Source organism: Clinocottus analis, unplaced genomic scaffold (assembly GCF_023055335.1).
Source record: "Clinocottus analis isolate CAN_PGR_092001 unplaced genomic scaffold, fCliAna1.0.p SCAF_17, whole genome shotgun sequence".
NCBI lineage: Eukaryota > Metazoa > Chordata > Actinopteri > Perciformes > Cottidae > Clinocottus > Clinocottus analis.
The window spans coordinates 3,425,247-3,442,329 of record NW_027175898.1 but is presented as its reverse complement, the minus strand read 5'-3'; the positions used below and the strand labels follow the sequence as shown (position 1 = coordinate 3,442,329).

The 17,083-nt window shown below is 43.3% G+C and overlaps 2 protein-coding genes across 2 annotated transcripts; both read right to left on the bottom strand.

The window, feature by feature from the left end:
• Nucleotides 1–3,813: 3,813 nt before the first annotated feature.
• On the bottom strand, nucleotides 3,814–9,529 carry gnmt (glycine N-methyltransferase). The gene is made up of 6 exons (XM_068580710.1): nucleotides 9,212–9,529; nucleotides 6,755–6,882; nucleotides 6,451–6,564; nucleotides 6,023–6,165; nucleotides 4,722–4,843; nucleotides 3,814–4,130 (listed from the first exon to the last, which is right to left on the bottom strand). The coding sequence occupies exons 1-6, from the start codon at nucleotides 9,418–9,420 to the stop codon at nucleotides 3,959–3,961; spliced, it is 888 nt and encodes a 295-aa protein (XP_068436811.1). The 5' UTR covers nucleotides 9,421–9,529; the 3' UTR covers nucleotides 3,814–3,958.
• Nucleotides 9,530–11,928: 2,399 nt separating this feature from the next.
• Nucleotides 11,929–16,158, bottom strand: LOC137787787 (complement component C1q receptor). Its single transcript, XM_068580523.1, has 2 exons — nucleotides 14,372–16,158; nucleotides 11,929–13,661 (listed from the first exon to the last, which is right to left on the bottom strand). Exons 1-2 carry the CDS (start codon nucleotides 16,064–16,066, stop codon nucleotides 12,423–12,425), a joined length of 2,934 nt encoding a protein of 977 aa, XP_068436624.1. The 5' UTR covers nucleotides 16,067–16,158; the 3' UTR covers nucleotides 11,929–12,422.
• Nucleotides 16,159–17,083: the final 925 nt, after the last annotated feature.

The window sequence follows — 17,083 nt, the reverse complement described above, 5'->3', positions numbered from 1 at the left end:
AAGGAAGTTGAGGGGCTGCAGAACCAAAACAGCTAGCGGAAAGAGGCTAAAACACACCCAGGCTATTCTCTCTGTTTGTCACTTTGTGTTACCACTTTCACTTTACCCGAAGTCGTCCACCGTTGAGATGAAAATATGGATCAGTGAAGCGTCAGAGCTCACGCGTCATGGCAGTATTTCTCATTGAATGATGAAGGGGAATACATAAAATGCACAAATAACAATATTTTAAGGACTTTTGGCGGGCTCTGTTCCGGGTCAGTTGAAACACGACTCTGCTACTCTGTCTGCTATCAACTCACTCTGCTATCCGGATGGACACAAACCCAGACAAGCACAGGCTAAGAATAGAGTACTGTATACACTGCGTTACTCTAGTAGATCAGCGTTTGTCTTTTCAAGACGGCAAAGATCTCGAAGAAAAAAGAAAGAAATCCAGATGACGTAGATTACAAAATCCTGAGGCGAACGTTTGATTGGCTGCGAGTTAACTCCGAGAAACGTCTCTTTATGTCTGGTTAGTTACACACAAGTCCTCCGCAGAGTGATTTCAAGGATCTGAAGTATTACAACAGACCATTGTGTCCTTTCAGCCAACAAGCATGAATTTTTCCAGCCCTCTGGTCCGGTTACAGAAGATTACCTCCAAACAAACGGCTGTTGCATCGCTCTCTTTTTTTTTTCTCCCCGGGAACAAGTGAAAGTACACGCAGAGAGTATTGATACAGCGCGTAGAGAAGCAGTGTTGAAACGGGGATGTCACTAAAACTGGAGGCTACTGCATGACGGAGGCGGAGGCCAGCAAATCTAAATGTGACAAGTGAATTTGATGTGAAAGTGCCGAGACCTAGAAATACAAGAACACACGCTGTGGCATAAATACTTCTCGTAACATCGGTTTTTGTTTAAAAAGCTCTTCAGTATAACCGTTATTAATCATAAATACTCATCTCCTTCTTTCCAGCCAATCGGCCGCTCTCAGCCCGCTCTGTTTTTGTTTGATTTGGCCAATGGCGTGCCGTGAAAGCGATCCTCCCCAGGAAAGCCAGCCACGGGTTTTGACCGTTTTGACTCCGCGAACCGGAGCAAAGCAAAGCAGAGCAGCTACATCTGGCAAACGGTTCTGACATCTGGTTTGTATATCAGCTCCTTTGCACGGCCGTCCACCACAGAGTTGGATCGCATACCTCTGAGACATGGGGAGAGATGAGCTGCAGACGCTCCACTCCGGGGAGGACGAGCTGGACGATGGTGAGCAAGTTCATGTTCAGAGGTCAGACACACGAGGCAGGAAATGTCACTCGAGCTGTGAAGATGCAGTTTGTTTTATCGGGGCTCAGGACTTTTAATGTTCTTGGGATTGTAATGTGTTGCAGTGGTGTCTAGAAAGAGAGCAAGAAGGTAAAAAAAAACAAAAAACGTGATACATTCAAATAAGGTCAAAGTCAACTAAATGTGAAGGCCTTAGGTCTTAAAAGCAAGTTAAAAGGTGTTGAGCGATCACAACGCTGAGACCGGACCTGAGGCATTACAGTCAAATTAGCTTTGATAAAGTTAAAGAATTGTATTCATATAATCACACATTTAACAATCAGAAAGACAAAAGGCAGAAGTTCACTCATCTGTGGGACTTTGACTGCTACATGTAATGCAATACCGCCCCCTTGTGTCCAGCCTGTATTCTGCACTGTGAGGACAACGGCTGATGCAGTAGTAAAATACAATTCTGATAAGAAAATTGCTTGTTATATTCACAGGTAACAAGAGAAGAAGAAAAGGAGCATTTCACCCGTTACATAAAGAAATGAAGCAAAGTCATAAAAACAGGTTTGTTAAAATATAGGCTATGACATCATTATCTAGACTAAAAATGTTTTTATCAGTGGCTTTGTTGTTATGACACTCACGATAATGAAAACAGTGACATTCTCACATTGCGTTAGATCACGCAGAATTAAAATATAAAAGTACAAATATCTTTACTTGATCCAGCTCGGTCACCATGATTATTTTTATGAACCTTAACTTTAATCAATCTGCTAATTCAATTAGTACCAATCGTGTCAGACACATGTCATTGAAAATAAAAACGTCGTCACCAGGTGAATCATGTCAAAAATGGTCTTTTATTTCATGCAAAAAATGCCAATAATCGTTCTTCATTACAAAATGTTTGCTTTTTTTGTGTGGCAACATATAAGACTGTTGTGAAATACCTTTATCTCTACATGACTTCAAAGCCACCCTCAAACATCTGGCTCCTCTTACACTTCCTGAGCCAGCTGCTGATGTGAAATCACAAACTACTGCGGACCGTACGTTTGGTTCGACAAGAGCACCGGAGCTGTCCTCATTCCAGTGAAAAACACATTTTATAAATTTGGTTTTCAAAGCAAATTTACCTGAATAACACAGAAAATAAATTATTTCATCTTACCCTTATAATTTGGGTAAACTCTATTATTTGAGACACGTGCAGCACAATTGTTTGACATTTAAGTTTCAAAAACGTTCCAAGATCGATCAGAAGATAAGACTTTTCAATTATCTTTGGTTGATAACAATTTTTAAAAGAGCGTTGGGTTTCCCATGTTATTACTGAAATGCAACAGTTTGCTTCTTTTCTCTCCACCAGCTCAGTACTCTGACTTTATGAGTGTTCCCATAATGATTCTGCCCTCGGGCTTTGGATGAATCCTCAATGGGACTAATAATGTCCGACTCATCCGAGCGTGCTGTTTCCTTATTACCGACCAGAAAATCTAACGGCAGCTTTTGGCTCGAATGAAGCACCGTTCATTGTACCATGAAATTAGGGAAACTAAAGAACCGATACAAAACCTTAAATTGCTATAAAAAAAATAAAAAAAAATTTAAAAAAAGAGGCAACATTCCATTTAAATATGAGAAGTGGTTCTCTCAAGAGCCTTCGCAGAAATCCTTTTGTTGTTCAGCTTCAGAGGAGGTCAGAGGTCACTGAGCTCTGTCGCTGGAGGGGATGTGGCGAGGGAGCCGAGGGCCCTTCAGAGTGGAGGACCGTTGATTGGACTGACGGCGCTTGTGTTACACTCCAAACCGCAGAACAAGGCCTTTTCTTTTCTTAAGGTGTCAGGGTGATTCACAATCTTCACTCGCTCTTTCTCTCGTCTGTTTTTTTTAGGTGACGTCGACAAAGGTGTGGTAGGTTACTATTGAACAAAAGGGGACTCCTTTAAGAGTTAAGTAATTCATTGACGATGTCAACTTAAAGAAAGGCAGTCGGCCAGATGGAGATCTGTTTCTTTTCCAGCTCGAAAGCACAAAGCAAAAGAACGACTACGGTACTGGAAAGACACAGCTGCTTTATATTTTATGTTTTTAAGACCCTTGTTGTAAACTTTAAAAAAATACAATTGTCTAAGAATATATATATATATATATATATATATATATATATATATATATATATATATATATATATATATCTTAGCACTTTGTCCATTAATGCCGATTAATATCAAGTGTTCCATCATGAGGAATATCTCCAATGAACAGCAACATTTTGAATGTTCACTGCGGGTTTCACAGTTCAGAGAGGCGGGAGGAGGAAGACGAAGAGGAAGAGGAAACAAGGTAAACACAAGCAGCGCTGTGGAAAAATACCAGATACGGGCAAAACAGTGGTCCAACTAATTTTGAATATATTTTTGGAGCGATCAGAACCAACCAAAATTGTTCGCACACAGGTATAAATTGAGTATTTTAAATTACAACTCTCCTGATCACAGGGATATCATGATGTATATATATTATTATTTGTTCCTTTTTTTTTTTGGTTTACAAAGATCTAAAGATAAAATATTTGTTTCAAACATATTCAAACATAACTTTACCCAAATCTGAAAGACAGCAGAAGCACATTAAGGGCTATCATCTTCCAAGCAGTGTGTTTGTGCGTTGCACGCTGGCTGGCGGGCTCCTACGCTGTTTTCTTACAGACGTGGATGAAGTAGCACGGGGCCTGGGACTGGCCGGGGACGTACGTCTTGAAATCTCCGTAGACGCTGTGCTCCATTTTGCCGTTGAAGGCCCCCTTCAGTAAACCCTTGAAGCTCTCCAGACAATGAGGGTAGTAGGACAAACGGAATTTACTGGGGAGGACAAAGCAGGCGCACGTTAGAAATGGGGTCTGAACACGCCGGGTGAGAAGACCTTTGACTGTGAAGGGGATCCGAAAGCAACGTTACGAGAGCTCGCCGTGAAAGAACAAGGCGGGCCGGAGGAGACATATCAAACGCAAACATTTTCACAAAAACACCTGAGATGGAAAAAAACAAAAAGGTCACGCAAATGCGTGTTGACGCCTGAAGTCAGTCCTTTGATGAAATGAATGCTAAAGAGACACTGCTCTACATATGCAGAGAAAAGACAAGCATCAGGAAGCTTGAGGTGTCTAGCTCTTGAACTCATATTGTCAGTTAGAGCTAGGTGATGTGTTCATATGCAACACTTCATACAGTCGCAGGGCATCATGCTTTACATATTGCAGAAGAAGTTAGCCGACTGCTTCACACACATACAATATTAAGGCTATATAGGAGGCTATATAACATGATGGTGATACATGATGCGCGCTTCTAGCCAGAGAACTTGCATGTCTTGCAGCCACTTGCAAGTTCTTCAGTGTACATGCAAGGCGTCAGTGTTTTGTGAGCAGAACTGTGATCAGCGTGTCGCTCTACCTGACTTCAGGAAGGTCTTCGATGGTGGCCTTTGGCACCTGGATGGTGTAGTCCAAAGTGATCATATGGGGCTTATTGTCCACCCACAGCACCGAAGTGGAGATGTCCTGAGGTAGATCACTCTGCAACACACATTCATCAAACATGCTGCTTGAGTACGAGGCACCAAAACACTTCTCACAAACGAAAAGTTGGACCGTGAGAGCAGACTCTGGGATTACAGAGGTATCAGAAGTGGATTTTACTCTCGCACGCGACTGTTGACTTAGTCTTTCTGTTTAGGCCTCCCAGCTGCTTAGTTCTTACTTTGGCTTGGATTAAAGAATACGGAAGTTGTTTTTTAGAAATCAAATATGCCTCATTGCCTTTGGCACCTGCTGTTACATCTTCTTATTTCCATACAACATCTTTCCACTTTTACCAATAAGAGGAGTTCATAAATTGCAGGATTGGTTGTTGAATTCAAATTTTGCCGGACGTATGTCGTCATAATCCATGAAATGACTGTGAATTGTAGCTACAAAGTAGATGCCACACATCATTTGAAGCCACATATGAACACACCCAAATTATTTTTCCAGATATTCTTTCCCCCTCACACAATACTCCTGACATTATCTATTTTTTTGCCAAAAGTGTCTTAAAACCTGCCAATTTCATTCTTATTTCCATCTGCTTTTCTCGGGCCACTTCCATTGAAAATCTCACAATATCCGGCAGGCTCAAGATAGAGATTTAGGTCTTAAACTAAGCTGCTGCTAGGGATGGTGTAAATAAACCATTCATAAGCAATTCTGTCTGTCCAACTCCTCTTCACAAAGCAACGGAAAGTTGGATATAGCAGACTTTTAAATTAAAAACAGCCCCTTTTCTGTGTTATTCTGCAGATGGCCTTTGTTCTTCTTCTTTGTTCCTCTTTAAGTAGTCTCTTACAAGCTCGTAATGCAGTTCACTTTTCCTGGGGAATCATTTCAGAAACTAGCCAGTTCATTTGAGGAGACATATATACATATGTTTTCTGTACCCGTTGGTACATGGGGCTCTCTGGAGATTCTCGCTTTTAATGCCACTTTTTTGGCATTTTGACTTTATTTTTCAGCACCAGGGGTTTGCCGCTTGGGACAGACAATAAGATGATTTCTTTAAAACACAAAGGACTGATGTACTACGGCAATTGCAGATGTCAACAGCGCACCAGCTCTTCAGCTGCTGGATACACGGGAAAACAGGTGCATGGGTTACAAAATGCTCCATCCAATGTCGTACCTGTGCACCACTGAAGAAAGCATTCAGTTTAGTACCTTGTAGTAGATGTTTTTGCCCTGCGGTGCCCGGCCGGTCTCGAGGATGAAGTCGTAGTTACGGTGGTCAATGATGAGGATCCCTCCCGGTCTGACCATACTGGCAATATTCTGAAGGGCCAACTTTTGGTCGCTCTGGTCCCCTGAGAGCGATACCGTGAACATGCACCATCAACGCAACGATCTTCAATTAGATCACATCGATAGAATAAGAGCTCATGTTGGTGAATCACATGCATCTCTCTGAGGACGGATATAGTTTGTTGGAGAAAGTCAGCAATGCATCTCTCACTGTGATCGAGAATCCAGAGAACGGTTGGTTTTTTTTGTGCGTTAACCAGCAAATTTAAGTACAATGAGGGAAAGAAAAAGGTCATTGGAAAAAATGTATTGTATAAGAGTAATGCTTGTGTCTCTTAACTACGTACCTTTAAAGTCGGGTAAGTGGGCAAACGAGTTACCGAGGCAGATAACGGCATCAAAGCCAGCCCCGGGTTTCTGAATATCCTGCGATAACGTCAACCAGTTGGCCTCTTCAATCACTGAGGACACGAGGGATAAGAACAAGAGGTCAAAACAACACAATCACATCAAGAGGAAAACACGAGGATGCCCCCTGGTGGACATTAATGGACACAACAGTGATTTGATTCAACATGATTTAAAATACTGTGCACAGCTTATCCTCCAAAGACACTGATTTAAATTACTGTCAAAAAGAAAATGGCGTACCCCACTGGTCAAAAGCTGGTTCTTTTCTTCTATCCCATCTCGACTTCAGTGCATACTTGAGCATTTTGTCGCTGGCATCCACGCTCACCATATTAAAGCCCTCCTCCACCAGCATGATGGAGTCAACTCTACAAAAAAAAGACATAATACAAGTTCTGTGTAAATAGCGGTGTAACCGCACAAGCTCTGCCAATGACACGACCAAGACATGCGTCTCTGATGTGCTCGGCAATTAGGATTTTATTGACTTTATCGATTTTTTTGACAGAACGCGAGTGAAAATGTGAAATGTCACTTTCAATTCAGGCCCTTCATGTGTAACTGATAGGACCGTATGTCAACAATGTGTATGTATTGTAAATATATGTGGACTTACACCAAGAACGTGTGCTCCGACACCAACAGACCAACACAACTAACATTTCTTTATTTTCATAAAGCAATGCAGTTTCTCAGGAATGTCATCAACATCATACGGATTACAGAAATAAAGCAATGGTTGATATTTGTTAGCGAGTTGCTACTGATGCTCCACAGGTCAAAACACCACCTTAAATCTATTTGGACTCTTGTTACGCTGAAGTCTCCCCTGCGATTACATGTATTTTGTTACTCGTTGTGAGTTAATGTTAAGGGGAAATGATGGTATGATTAATGGGCAACAATATGCAACAGCACATAATTACACTACAACTATATAACTGTCGCTGAAGTTGAATCATGTTACTTTTGTTTTTTACAAGCTTGATTCACTTGCACTTACGTAAAACAAATTTAAAAAAAATCTCAAGCAAAGCACGAAAAACTGCTCTGTGGTTGTGATCATGGAAATTAACCGGCAAGTTAAGTCCATGACGTCATTAATAGAAAGCTTGATCTGGCAGCTTATTTTGCTCCTACATAAATCACCAGACTCTCATGGCAGAAGAACTGTGGAGCCTTGCATCACAGGCACATTCAGACAGCCAAAAATAGGAAGGCCATGTGTAACCTCATTCCACTGGGAACATGTTTAGATCGCCCAGACACACTTTCACTATAGGACGGAGGTTCAAGGCTGTAGCTCTTTTCTCCATATCGGCTCTCCAGCATCTGTGTGAGGGATATGAAGTTTTACAACATCTATTTTTTTGGGGGGATGCATATGACTGTAATTTCTGCTTTTAGGTGATTAAAAAAAAATCTTTTCAGCAGCCCATTCTGCAACTTAACTGCGGATCACTGAATGGATGCTTGTCTAATATAAAATGCTGTTGTACATGCCAACAGGGAGGCTACAGGGTCAGGTTCAAGGATATTGCCCCCCCTGTCTGCGTTCAGCCGATGGCCTTGCTATTTTTCCAGGACATAGATACATTATCAGCGTAGGTAAACAGGCTGCATGGAACCAGTCAAATCTTCATTTATCAACCCAGAACCAGTTTACCAAGCACCAAAACTGCTTTCTCACATATATTTAGCAGATGATATCCACAAAAGCAAACAGTACATCTCCACAACAGTGGCCTCCTGTTGATTAGAATGTGCTTCAAATTTGGATAACCTGGGTGTGAATGTAAAAGGAAACAGTGTACAGATTTGCTGGACAACACCTCTGTCTTCATGCTTTTGCCCCATAAGACTAGTTGACACATAAAAGCCATTTTAATAGACAACCTGAACTGGTGGGCGAGCGCCAGACTGCTGCCTGAGGCAGGAACTGCCACAGCGGCTGGTGCAACTCTGCACTTTCATTCATTACGCGCTGACCTAGTCGGGGTTGAAATTCCAGGAAGGTCAAACCAACTTGACTATCTAGAAAGATAATCCATCGTATTTATTATTGGAAAAAAAAATAGGCATGTTTTTTACTTTTACATGATGAATTATCCAAACCTGAAATCAATTATTTAATGCAGGTTCAAATATTTTGCTCTTAAAAAGCACCAGAAAGTAAAACGAAAACAAACAAAAAACAATATTGTTTATTAAACTGAAATGAGAAACACTGGCATTAATCACATTTTACAAAGTTAGACTCTGCTATGGAGCTGCATGTACTTGTCTGCATGTCTACACTTCACGGTCACACCCATTCAGGAACTTTTAGGGCGATTATTAAAGGCCAATTTTAAAATCAGCACGTCCCAAAACTCGTTATGTGTACTGTTGGGTGCGGTCTTCAATTCGGCACACACTTAAAAGTAAAACCGGCCCATTTTTGAAACGTAAACGTCTCAATACATCACTTAGTTTACCACAGTTGAGACACATCAAACTATTATATTGAAATAACAGACACTTAATGTATACAACCAATGCCGAATTAAAGACTCGGTTGTACAGGTATAGAAAATGCATAAAGGTTTGGACTGAATGAGTTATTGTTGCTGATATACAAAGGCATTGGTTTAATTGACAAAATGTGCAACGTAGCTTGGTGAGACGTTCATGCCAGCTCGAATTTAAAGACATTACCCTGTTCCGCAGGCTACATCCAGTACTCTCCGCACCCCTTGCTCTTTCAGCAAAGACAACACCCAGCTCTTGTACTCCTGCGTCCTACTCTGCGTGTCTCCGATGTACAGCTCCCAGACTTTCGCTGCTTTTCCGTCGGCATACTGGTCCGGAAGACCCTCGGCGGCCACGCCGAGAGAGCGGGTCCTGAACACGCCGTCGGCTGACATGCTGCTGCTCGGTGGAGGGTTGTCTCTCAGCTTACTCTGCAAACGAATGAAGTGTTCAACAACCGGACTGCTTCACGTGTGTAGCAAAACGTGTTACTTGTGGTCTCACAGGGCTGTCTCCACATGCTAGCACAGATCCGATTGTTATTATGTACATCAGCGAGGAGGTGGGGGACCAACTTTAACCCAATGACACGACGCTGTGAACTGACGCCTTATTTCTGATAGGATGAGACGAGGGCCTCCACTTCCGTGTTTACTTAAGTAGCCTAACGGTGGTTTATGCCCCTAAAACAGCCTCCCAGGATCATTTACACGTTACTTTGCATTATAAATTAACGTACAACCAGGTGAATTAGACACTGTAGGTATTTCATGTTTGACAAAAGCCAGACCTCTGGAAATCGCAGAATTAGAGGTGAGCAAGCCTCGAAGGCGATGCCTGTGAGGCAGCGCTGAGGGCTTAAAGTGCCTTTTCTCCTCCCACTCAAATTTCATCATTCAACATTTCATCACAAAGCATGACATGATATAATCTCTATATTATGTCACGCTGTGTGATAAAATAACATGTTACGGCCTCTATATTGTGGACATTATATTAATTTTATATTAAGTCATTTTAAACATTTTCACAAACTTATAGCAATGAAGTTAGCTTGAATCTATGGTTTGTTTGTAACTTTTTTTTTTGGCTCATTCTTATCTAAATGTAGAGTGAATAGTCGCGCAAAAGAACTCAGTTCTGGGAAAACTAAATCATTTATGAAAAATGATCATCATAAAACCAAGTTAAGATTAAAGTAACATAAGTGTAGCCAACACAAAGTTCTTTCAGAGTCTGATACAACCCAACCTTTTGTGTGTTTTTTTCTCTTAAAAAGGCTACTCCTCCTGTTATGATTGGCTGACGAAGCTCATGACGGGCCTGTATTGACTGGGAGAGGTGAGGTTATGTCAGCCACAACCGGTGCCATCCAGGTTAAGTTTGTACCACCCGGTCTTATCAACACAGCTCTCTCCACGCCCGCATGAGGTCACGCAGTGGCCTGCAATTGCAACTCAGCCATTAATTTGTGTGGAGACAAGTATCTACTACAGGGCTGTTGCACGTCTAACTGGTTATGGGTGGAAACCCATTCTGTTAATTCTGTGACTTATAAAATAAATAATTATGCATTAGCGCTTTGTATGTTGTTCTTTGTCAAGCCCTCACACGCACAGTAGAGACAGTAAAGATAGCAGCGGTGATATAACAGTACCTGACTGACTGTTAATAGCAAGATATCATGATGTCATGAATCAATTAAATATGTTTAGTATATTTTAAACTTTCAGGTGTAAGGGCTGCAATTCCTTCACAAAGATAAAATATTATCTTCTATACTTTGTAACTGCGAAGCGGCCTTATTCAGAATGATTTGGACCTTATGCTTTCATGTGTAATCATTGATTTCATTATTATATTGTTTGGTTCCCATTTCCGAAGCACATTACGTCATTTCTGTCACCTCTCATTGCCCACCTGTTTAGTATGGTGTTTGTTTATTGGCAGCATTAGTGTTGTCTCATTGATGAAATGCTGGATTTCCTGTTTAATAGCGATCTTATCTGCTTTGCTTATTTTTTGCGAGAGAAGAGGAAACACGCGACAGACCCAGTGACATAAAGGCAGCGCTCAGTGACGGTCAAAGTCTCCTCTCCTGTTTGGATAAATGACTGAGAGTTTACTTTCTCAGAGTTGATTATGTAACTTGTCTACAAGATAACCCCTGTAAGGTCCCCTTAAGGTCATATTATTATCAGGACTCTCTATTTGGGAATTATAGGGAGTAGATTCTCAGCTGTAAGTCCTTTTAAATAGGAAGTATTTGGTGCTATCAGTAAAATATCTGTCAACAGTAACATTTAATGGCAGCTGTGGGGAACTGCAACAACTTTGAACTAAAACTAAAATAAAAAGCATTACAAAAAATGATAATGCAAAACAAATACTTAATTTGTGCACTCTGTAAAATTGTACAATTTGCAGCGCATCATAGGACGCCTACAGGAAGAGATGGAGAAGCAAAGGCAGACTTTGGGCTGTTCTTTACTAGTGAGAAAAGAATATCTGAGAACAGAGTTGAACCTGCCAAAGAAAGTTATTTTACCTGCTTTGCAAAAAAGAAAGTAGGTACTGTTCACGCAGCAAGTTGTAAAAGTGTGTAGACAGTGTTTTTAAAATTTTTTTATTTCAATTTCATTTTATTTCATTTAAAATTAAATAAATGATCAGAGGTTGAAATCATTTTATCATTTTTATTTTCTGTGCCCATCCTGTAACATTTCAAAATGTCCTCCAAGAAAACAACAACTTATTTTTACCTTTTGAAATGTATTATCTTAAAAATACTGGTTGTCTTACTAAATGAAGGTCTGCCAGTAATGAAATGACAGATATTCTTTTTCTCAATCAAACAACACAAGAAAGAAACAGTAGGTGGCGCTCTAAGAACAAAAGTGGTCTTGTTATGAATGAATTCAGATTTTATTTCCTTGCCATGACACGTAAATGAACACAAAGCACATCATTTCACAGGTACTTCAAAACTCATATTTTAGAAACAGTTAAATCCATACGCACACATGTTTGTGTTTACTCTGTAAAGCCCTTTCATCCTAAACATACGCTAAGCTCATCAAATGAGAACAGTGAAGACTTTACACCAAACGACCTCTCAGCTCCACCAACAGCAGCAAAATGATAACACACATAAGTACACTCTTTATCCAATGTAAAACATCAAATTACATACATTTTGTACTAAGTTGTTTACCTTCACATCTGCTTTTAATTATGCAGATGAATAACCGAGTGGCCCAATCCACCCACTTCTGAAAGACCTATAACAAGCTCCCCTTCATTTCATGTATTTGTATTTATTAGTATCATTAATAAAAAGTAATGCATTACCTAGATTCAGGTGTGGAGTTGGTGCTCATCATTGTTGGGACTGGATTTAACACTCAATATCGTCCACAGCGACAGCAGGCTGCTGATTGGAGTTTTGTTCTCGGAGCTTCTGGCGTTTCACGACATAAAACCTGATCACGACTACGAGCACGGCCACAGCCACCACCGCCAGGATCCACATCCAGAGAAAGCCTCCGGCGGGCGCTGAAGAGCCCCTCAGCGTCTGATTATTGGTGGCTGGTTTCACCAAGGGGGTGGTGACAACAAAACTCTCACTGTCCTTTGCTTGGCTGCATCGGACTTGGTCTTTCATCACAAACCCTTTCCGGCAGGAGCACACGAAACTTCCAAAAGTGTTGACACACTCCTGATCGCATCCGTCGCTCAGACATTCATCAATGTCCTCGCAAAACTTTTCATTCAATATGAAGCCATTTGGGCAGTAAAAGGCTTCCATGTTACCCTCGTATATCGCAGGACACTTCTGCTGTGCACAGTGAATTGTGCACCGCTCCGGCTGCTTCCTGTCTGGTATAAATCCTGCGTGACAAGAGCATATGTAACCTCCTCTTACATCTGTGCATTTATGCTCACAAGGGCCAACTGAGCAGCCTTGAGCGCTTTGGATGACTTTTTGGTCTGATAATTCCTGTGCCTGGCATGCATCTTTGTGCTTCGTTCTGCACAGAAAGCCATCGGCGTTGTCCGAGCACGGCCTCTCGGTCCACCTCCGATCACTGGAGAGGGACACACAGCGCGGAGAGCAGACTTTAACGCCGTCTTTCCAGGGGCGGAAGTCCGGGCTGAAGCTTCTGTGCCCGCTGCCGGACGTCCACTCGTAGCCCCTCAGCGGAGCTGAAAGGTTGCTGCAGGCGGCAGCCGGTAAACGCAGTCCAATCCAGAAGTTTCCGTGCAAATCTTGACTCAAAATGTCAAGCGTGCTCTTATCTGCCTCGGACCGACACGTCATCAGCTGTCCGTTCCTGTCGCGGCACGCTTCCTCGGCTGTTTGAAAATCCACCCTGTCCTGGTTTACGGTTATGCAGTCACTTCCGGTGCAGAAAGGCCTGCAGGCCGCGGGCTGCCTCATGCCTGATCCCGTCTTGATAGATGGGGAAATAAACACTGACATCAAAATAGTCATTGTCATGGCCTTCACTGGCTCAAAGGTAGTCCGGTGCAGGCAGGCCATGATGTCGTGCTGTATACTCTGATAATGTTGACTGACTGAAGGAGAACTAAGAGTCAACGGGCTACAACCCAGGAAGGAACACCCACCAGGACAATGATAACATTAAAGACAGGAAGGAAATGAGATACAATTTGACTGCTGGGTGTTTTTCCTTGAAGGCACGCATCATAATGCAATAATAAAAAGCTATTTATATATCAGACGCAAACTATTTGGTTTTTCCTCTCATAGCATTTCTTCATCATTACATTACATACAGTATTGATTCGATACTCTGACGTACATTTGATGATAGTTACATTATATTTACACCAGCATCAGATGTCAGAAAATGAAAATGGTTTATCGCAGGGCCGAGTGGAATTTGAAAGGCGACACTGTAAAAACATGTCGTCCGAACAATGCGATAAAGACAACAATGGCTAGGAGCTAGTCACAGGTTAAGTGAACAAATATCAGTGCATGCATCACTCAAGCAGGCTGTCAGAAAATGTGTCCGGTTGTGGCAAGACAAAATACAAAACAAGCTGACTTTTTACATCCTGGGACAACTTTCTCCTTATAAACTCAAACAAAACAGTCCAAACTATCAGATCTCTACACCAAGTTAACCGTAGAGAAAGCCAATCACACATTGCTACTTCTTTTCAAATCCACAATGTCTCTTTCGATTATTCCATTTCTTTTGTCCGATTAGTCATTTCATAATGTTTCCAACAACACATCGACTAACATAGGGAGGTTACAACAACATAAATAAGCACTTTGATATGTCGACAGTCTTCCTCATCACTATCAGGTCATATGTCATCCGTCAAGATGGACTCGTAGAGTTTCTCTAAACGCGGGTCCAAACCAGAAGGCACCCAGCAGTAGCCGTCCGTGTTTTTCTTCTTCTTCGCTTCTTTTTGGGAACGACTGCATCGAACAATCGCGATAGCCAGAGTCACTGCCAGCAGCAGCAGCAGCGGGATGACCGAGCCGAGGACGCAGACCAGCACCCGGGAGTCAACTGTCTCGGCCACGCCCGTCACCAAGGACGTGTTGCTCTGCGGACCCGCGCGCGTCTCGTTCACCGGCTCCACAGCCGTGGCGTCAGTGCGCGGCGCCTGGTGCTGGAGCTCCACTGTGGTCCTGCTGAAGGACTCGGTGACGACCTCCTGCGTTTCCTCCTCTGCTGCCGACGTCCCTGTCACATTCGGGAGGCACGCCGACCCGTCGCTCTCCAAGTAGAAGCCTCGCGGGCACGCGCACAAGAAGCTGCCTACCGCGTTGACGCACGTGTACTGGCACAGATCACTCAAGCACTCGTCAATGTCCACGCACGAGTGGCCGTCCCCGGATAAAGTGAAGCCTTCGCGGCAGGAGCAAGAGAAGGAGCCGACGCTGTTCGCGCAGCTGTGCTCGCAACTCGTGCGCGCGCACTCGTCGATATCCACGCACTTACCGCCGACCACCTGGTAGCCGCCTCGACACGCACACGTGTAACTGCCGTGCGTGTTAAGGCACAGTTGGTCCGTGCAGGCTTGTGACTGGCACTCATCGATGTCAGAGCAGTTACGCAGGTTCGCGTCTAGTTCGAACCCGTCCGGGCACGTGCAGGAAAAGCCAGATTCCCCCATTACGCACTGATGCTCACAGGTTTCCGCGCCGCACGTGGCTTTTATCCTGCACGTGAGTCCATCCTGGTCCAGCTCGTAACCCTCTTTGCAAAAGCATCGAACTCCATCTGCACCCTGGTGGCACAGGTGTTCACATCCGCCGTTGTCCTGCGCGCAATTACGCGCTCCTGTTGCGCAGAATGGACCAGGCTCAGTCCACCGATAGGTGTCGTCGTTCCCCATGCTGCACACGGAGTAATGAGACTGTTGGTCACCACATGAAATATCAGCAAATGTTCCGATGGGAAATACTTCCATCTCACTTCTCTGCGGCTCTTCGGAGAAGGGCGCTGTGTAGGTGATTTCTCCACGTCCCGGTAGAGCCAGAGGTCTGCACATACCCTTAAAATAAAACTTACACGCGTAAAAAGAAGGGCTTTTGCAAGTTCCAGCAGTCCATTTCAGTTGGTTCTGATCCGATGCAGTGTAATGAACCTTTGCGCATCTCTCCTCCGTGCATGTAATGACCGGTTCTTTTTCCCAGTTGGAGTAGTTGGAATCTTCCTCTCCAGAAACCCACTTAAACCCTCTGAGACTCCTGTCCGCCCGCACGCAGTTCCCTCTGTGCAGTTTTAATCCGATCCAGAATTTAAGCGCCCTGTCCCGCGGTTGCCTCTGGATCTGTGAGAGAAGCGAGCGCAGCACATCCTCTTCTTCTCGGTCCCTGACTGTCATCAGATAACCTCCATTGTGGTCACAGTTCTGACCGGCCATCTCAAAGCTCACTCTGACCGTGTGCAGGGTGAAGCAGGCCTTGGAGGTGCACAGCGTCTCATGTCCAGCTCCGGACGAGCCCGCAAAGCTGTCGAAGAGCTGCAGCAGAAAAACCCACAACATTATTGCCAAAGAGATCAGTAAATACGCTGATATCCAGACGGTCCCTGGGAGTTTGGGGGTTGAATCGTGACCAATATGTGGTCGTCCACTCACAGCCCAAAAACAAGTGGTGCCGCTCTGAGACCAACAGTCATGCTCATGCATCCTGTTTGGGAGCAAAACTAAAGACGGAAACCATGTTTAGCTGCAGTCACCGGCCTCTTTTCTCTCCCCCGCTGACCAGTTCCGTTTTGAAATAAAAAAAAACAATGGCAGGCTCCCTCGTGTTTTGACTGCTTCTCCAGATGTCTCCGGCCCCAGTGGAGGACTCCCTTAATTGTGCCGTCTCACAATACATGAACACGCAGGGGTCAGAGTCTCAGATACACTTTGACATTTTGATTCAATGCTCTGGGTGGAAGCACAATCGCTGCTGCATGGGACGAACGCTTCAACTTTGCCACCCGACTGCCACAGGGATTACAGGACACCTACACTTTATTCATATTATTAGTGATATTAATATCCCTTGTGTCACTAATTGTTTGTCACCTTCTTTGCCAGTCTGCATGCTGATGTGTAATGTTTTAGTTATTGACTGTATTGATTGTCTAACAGCGTTATCATGAGCAGTGATACCACGTATAGTACTGCCCAAATTCAGATTCCATTACACTGGTATACCATATGGATTCATTTTATTAAGAGCGGTGCACAGCCGGCCTCGTGGGTGTTATGTGAGATAATGTGTCACGACACAAAGTAAAAAGAAAATAGTATCGCAGGCCATCTAATTTAGTCAACTTTTTAAAAATAGAATACATCCAAAACCCAGTAATAATGCAGTTTTCCCATTCTCTACCAAACCCGTTGCTTTGTGTGTTTGTTCCTTTGTTCAATGTGAGGTTTGCTCTTCGGGGGCAGTCGGGTCCACCTGTGTGTGCGTTAAAGTGGCACGTTTGGATGGAAAGTACCAGGAATCTAGACAACATTTCCTGTGTTTGAACAAACACAGGAAATGCCCCGACTACAATTAAA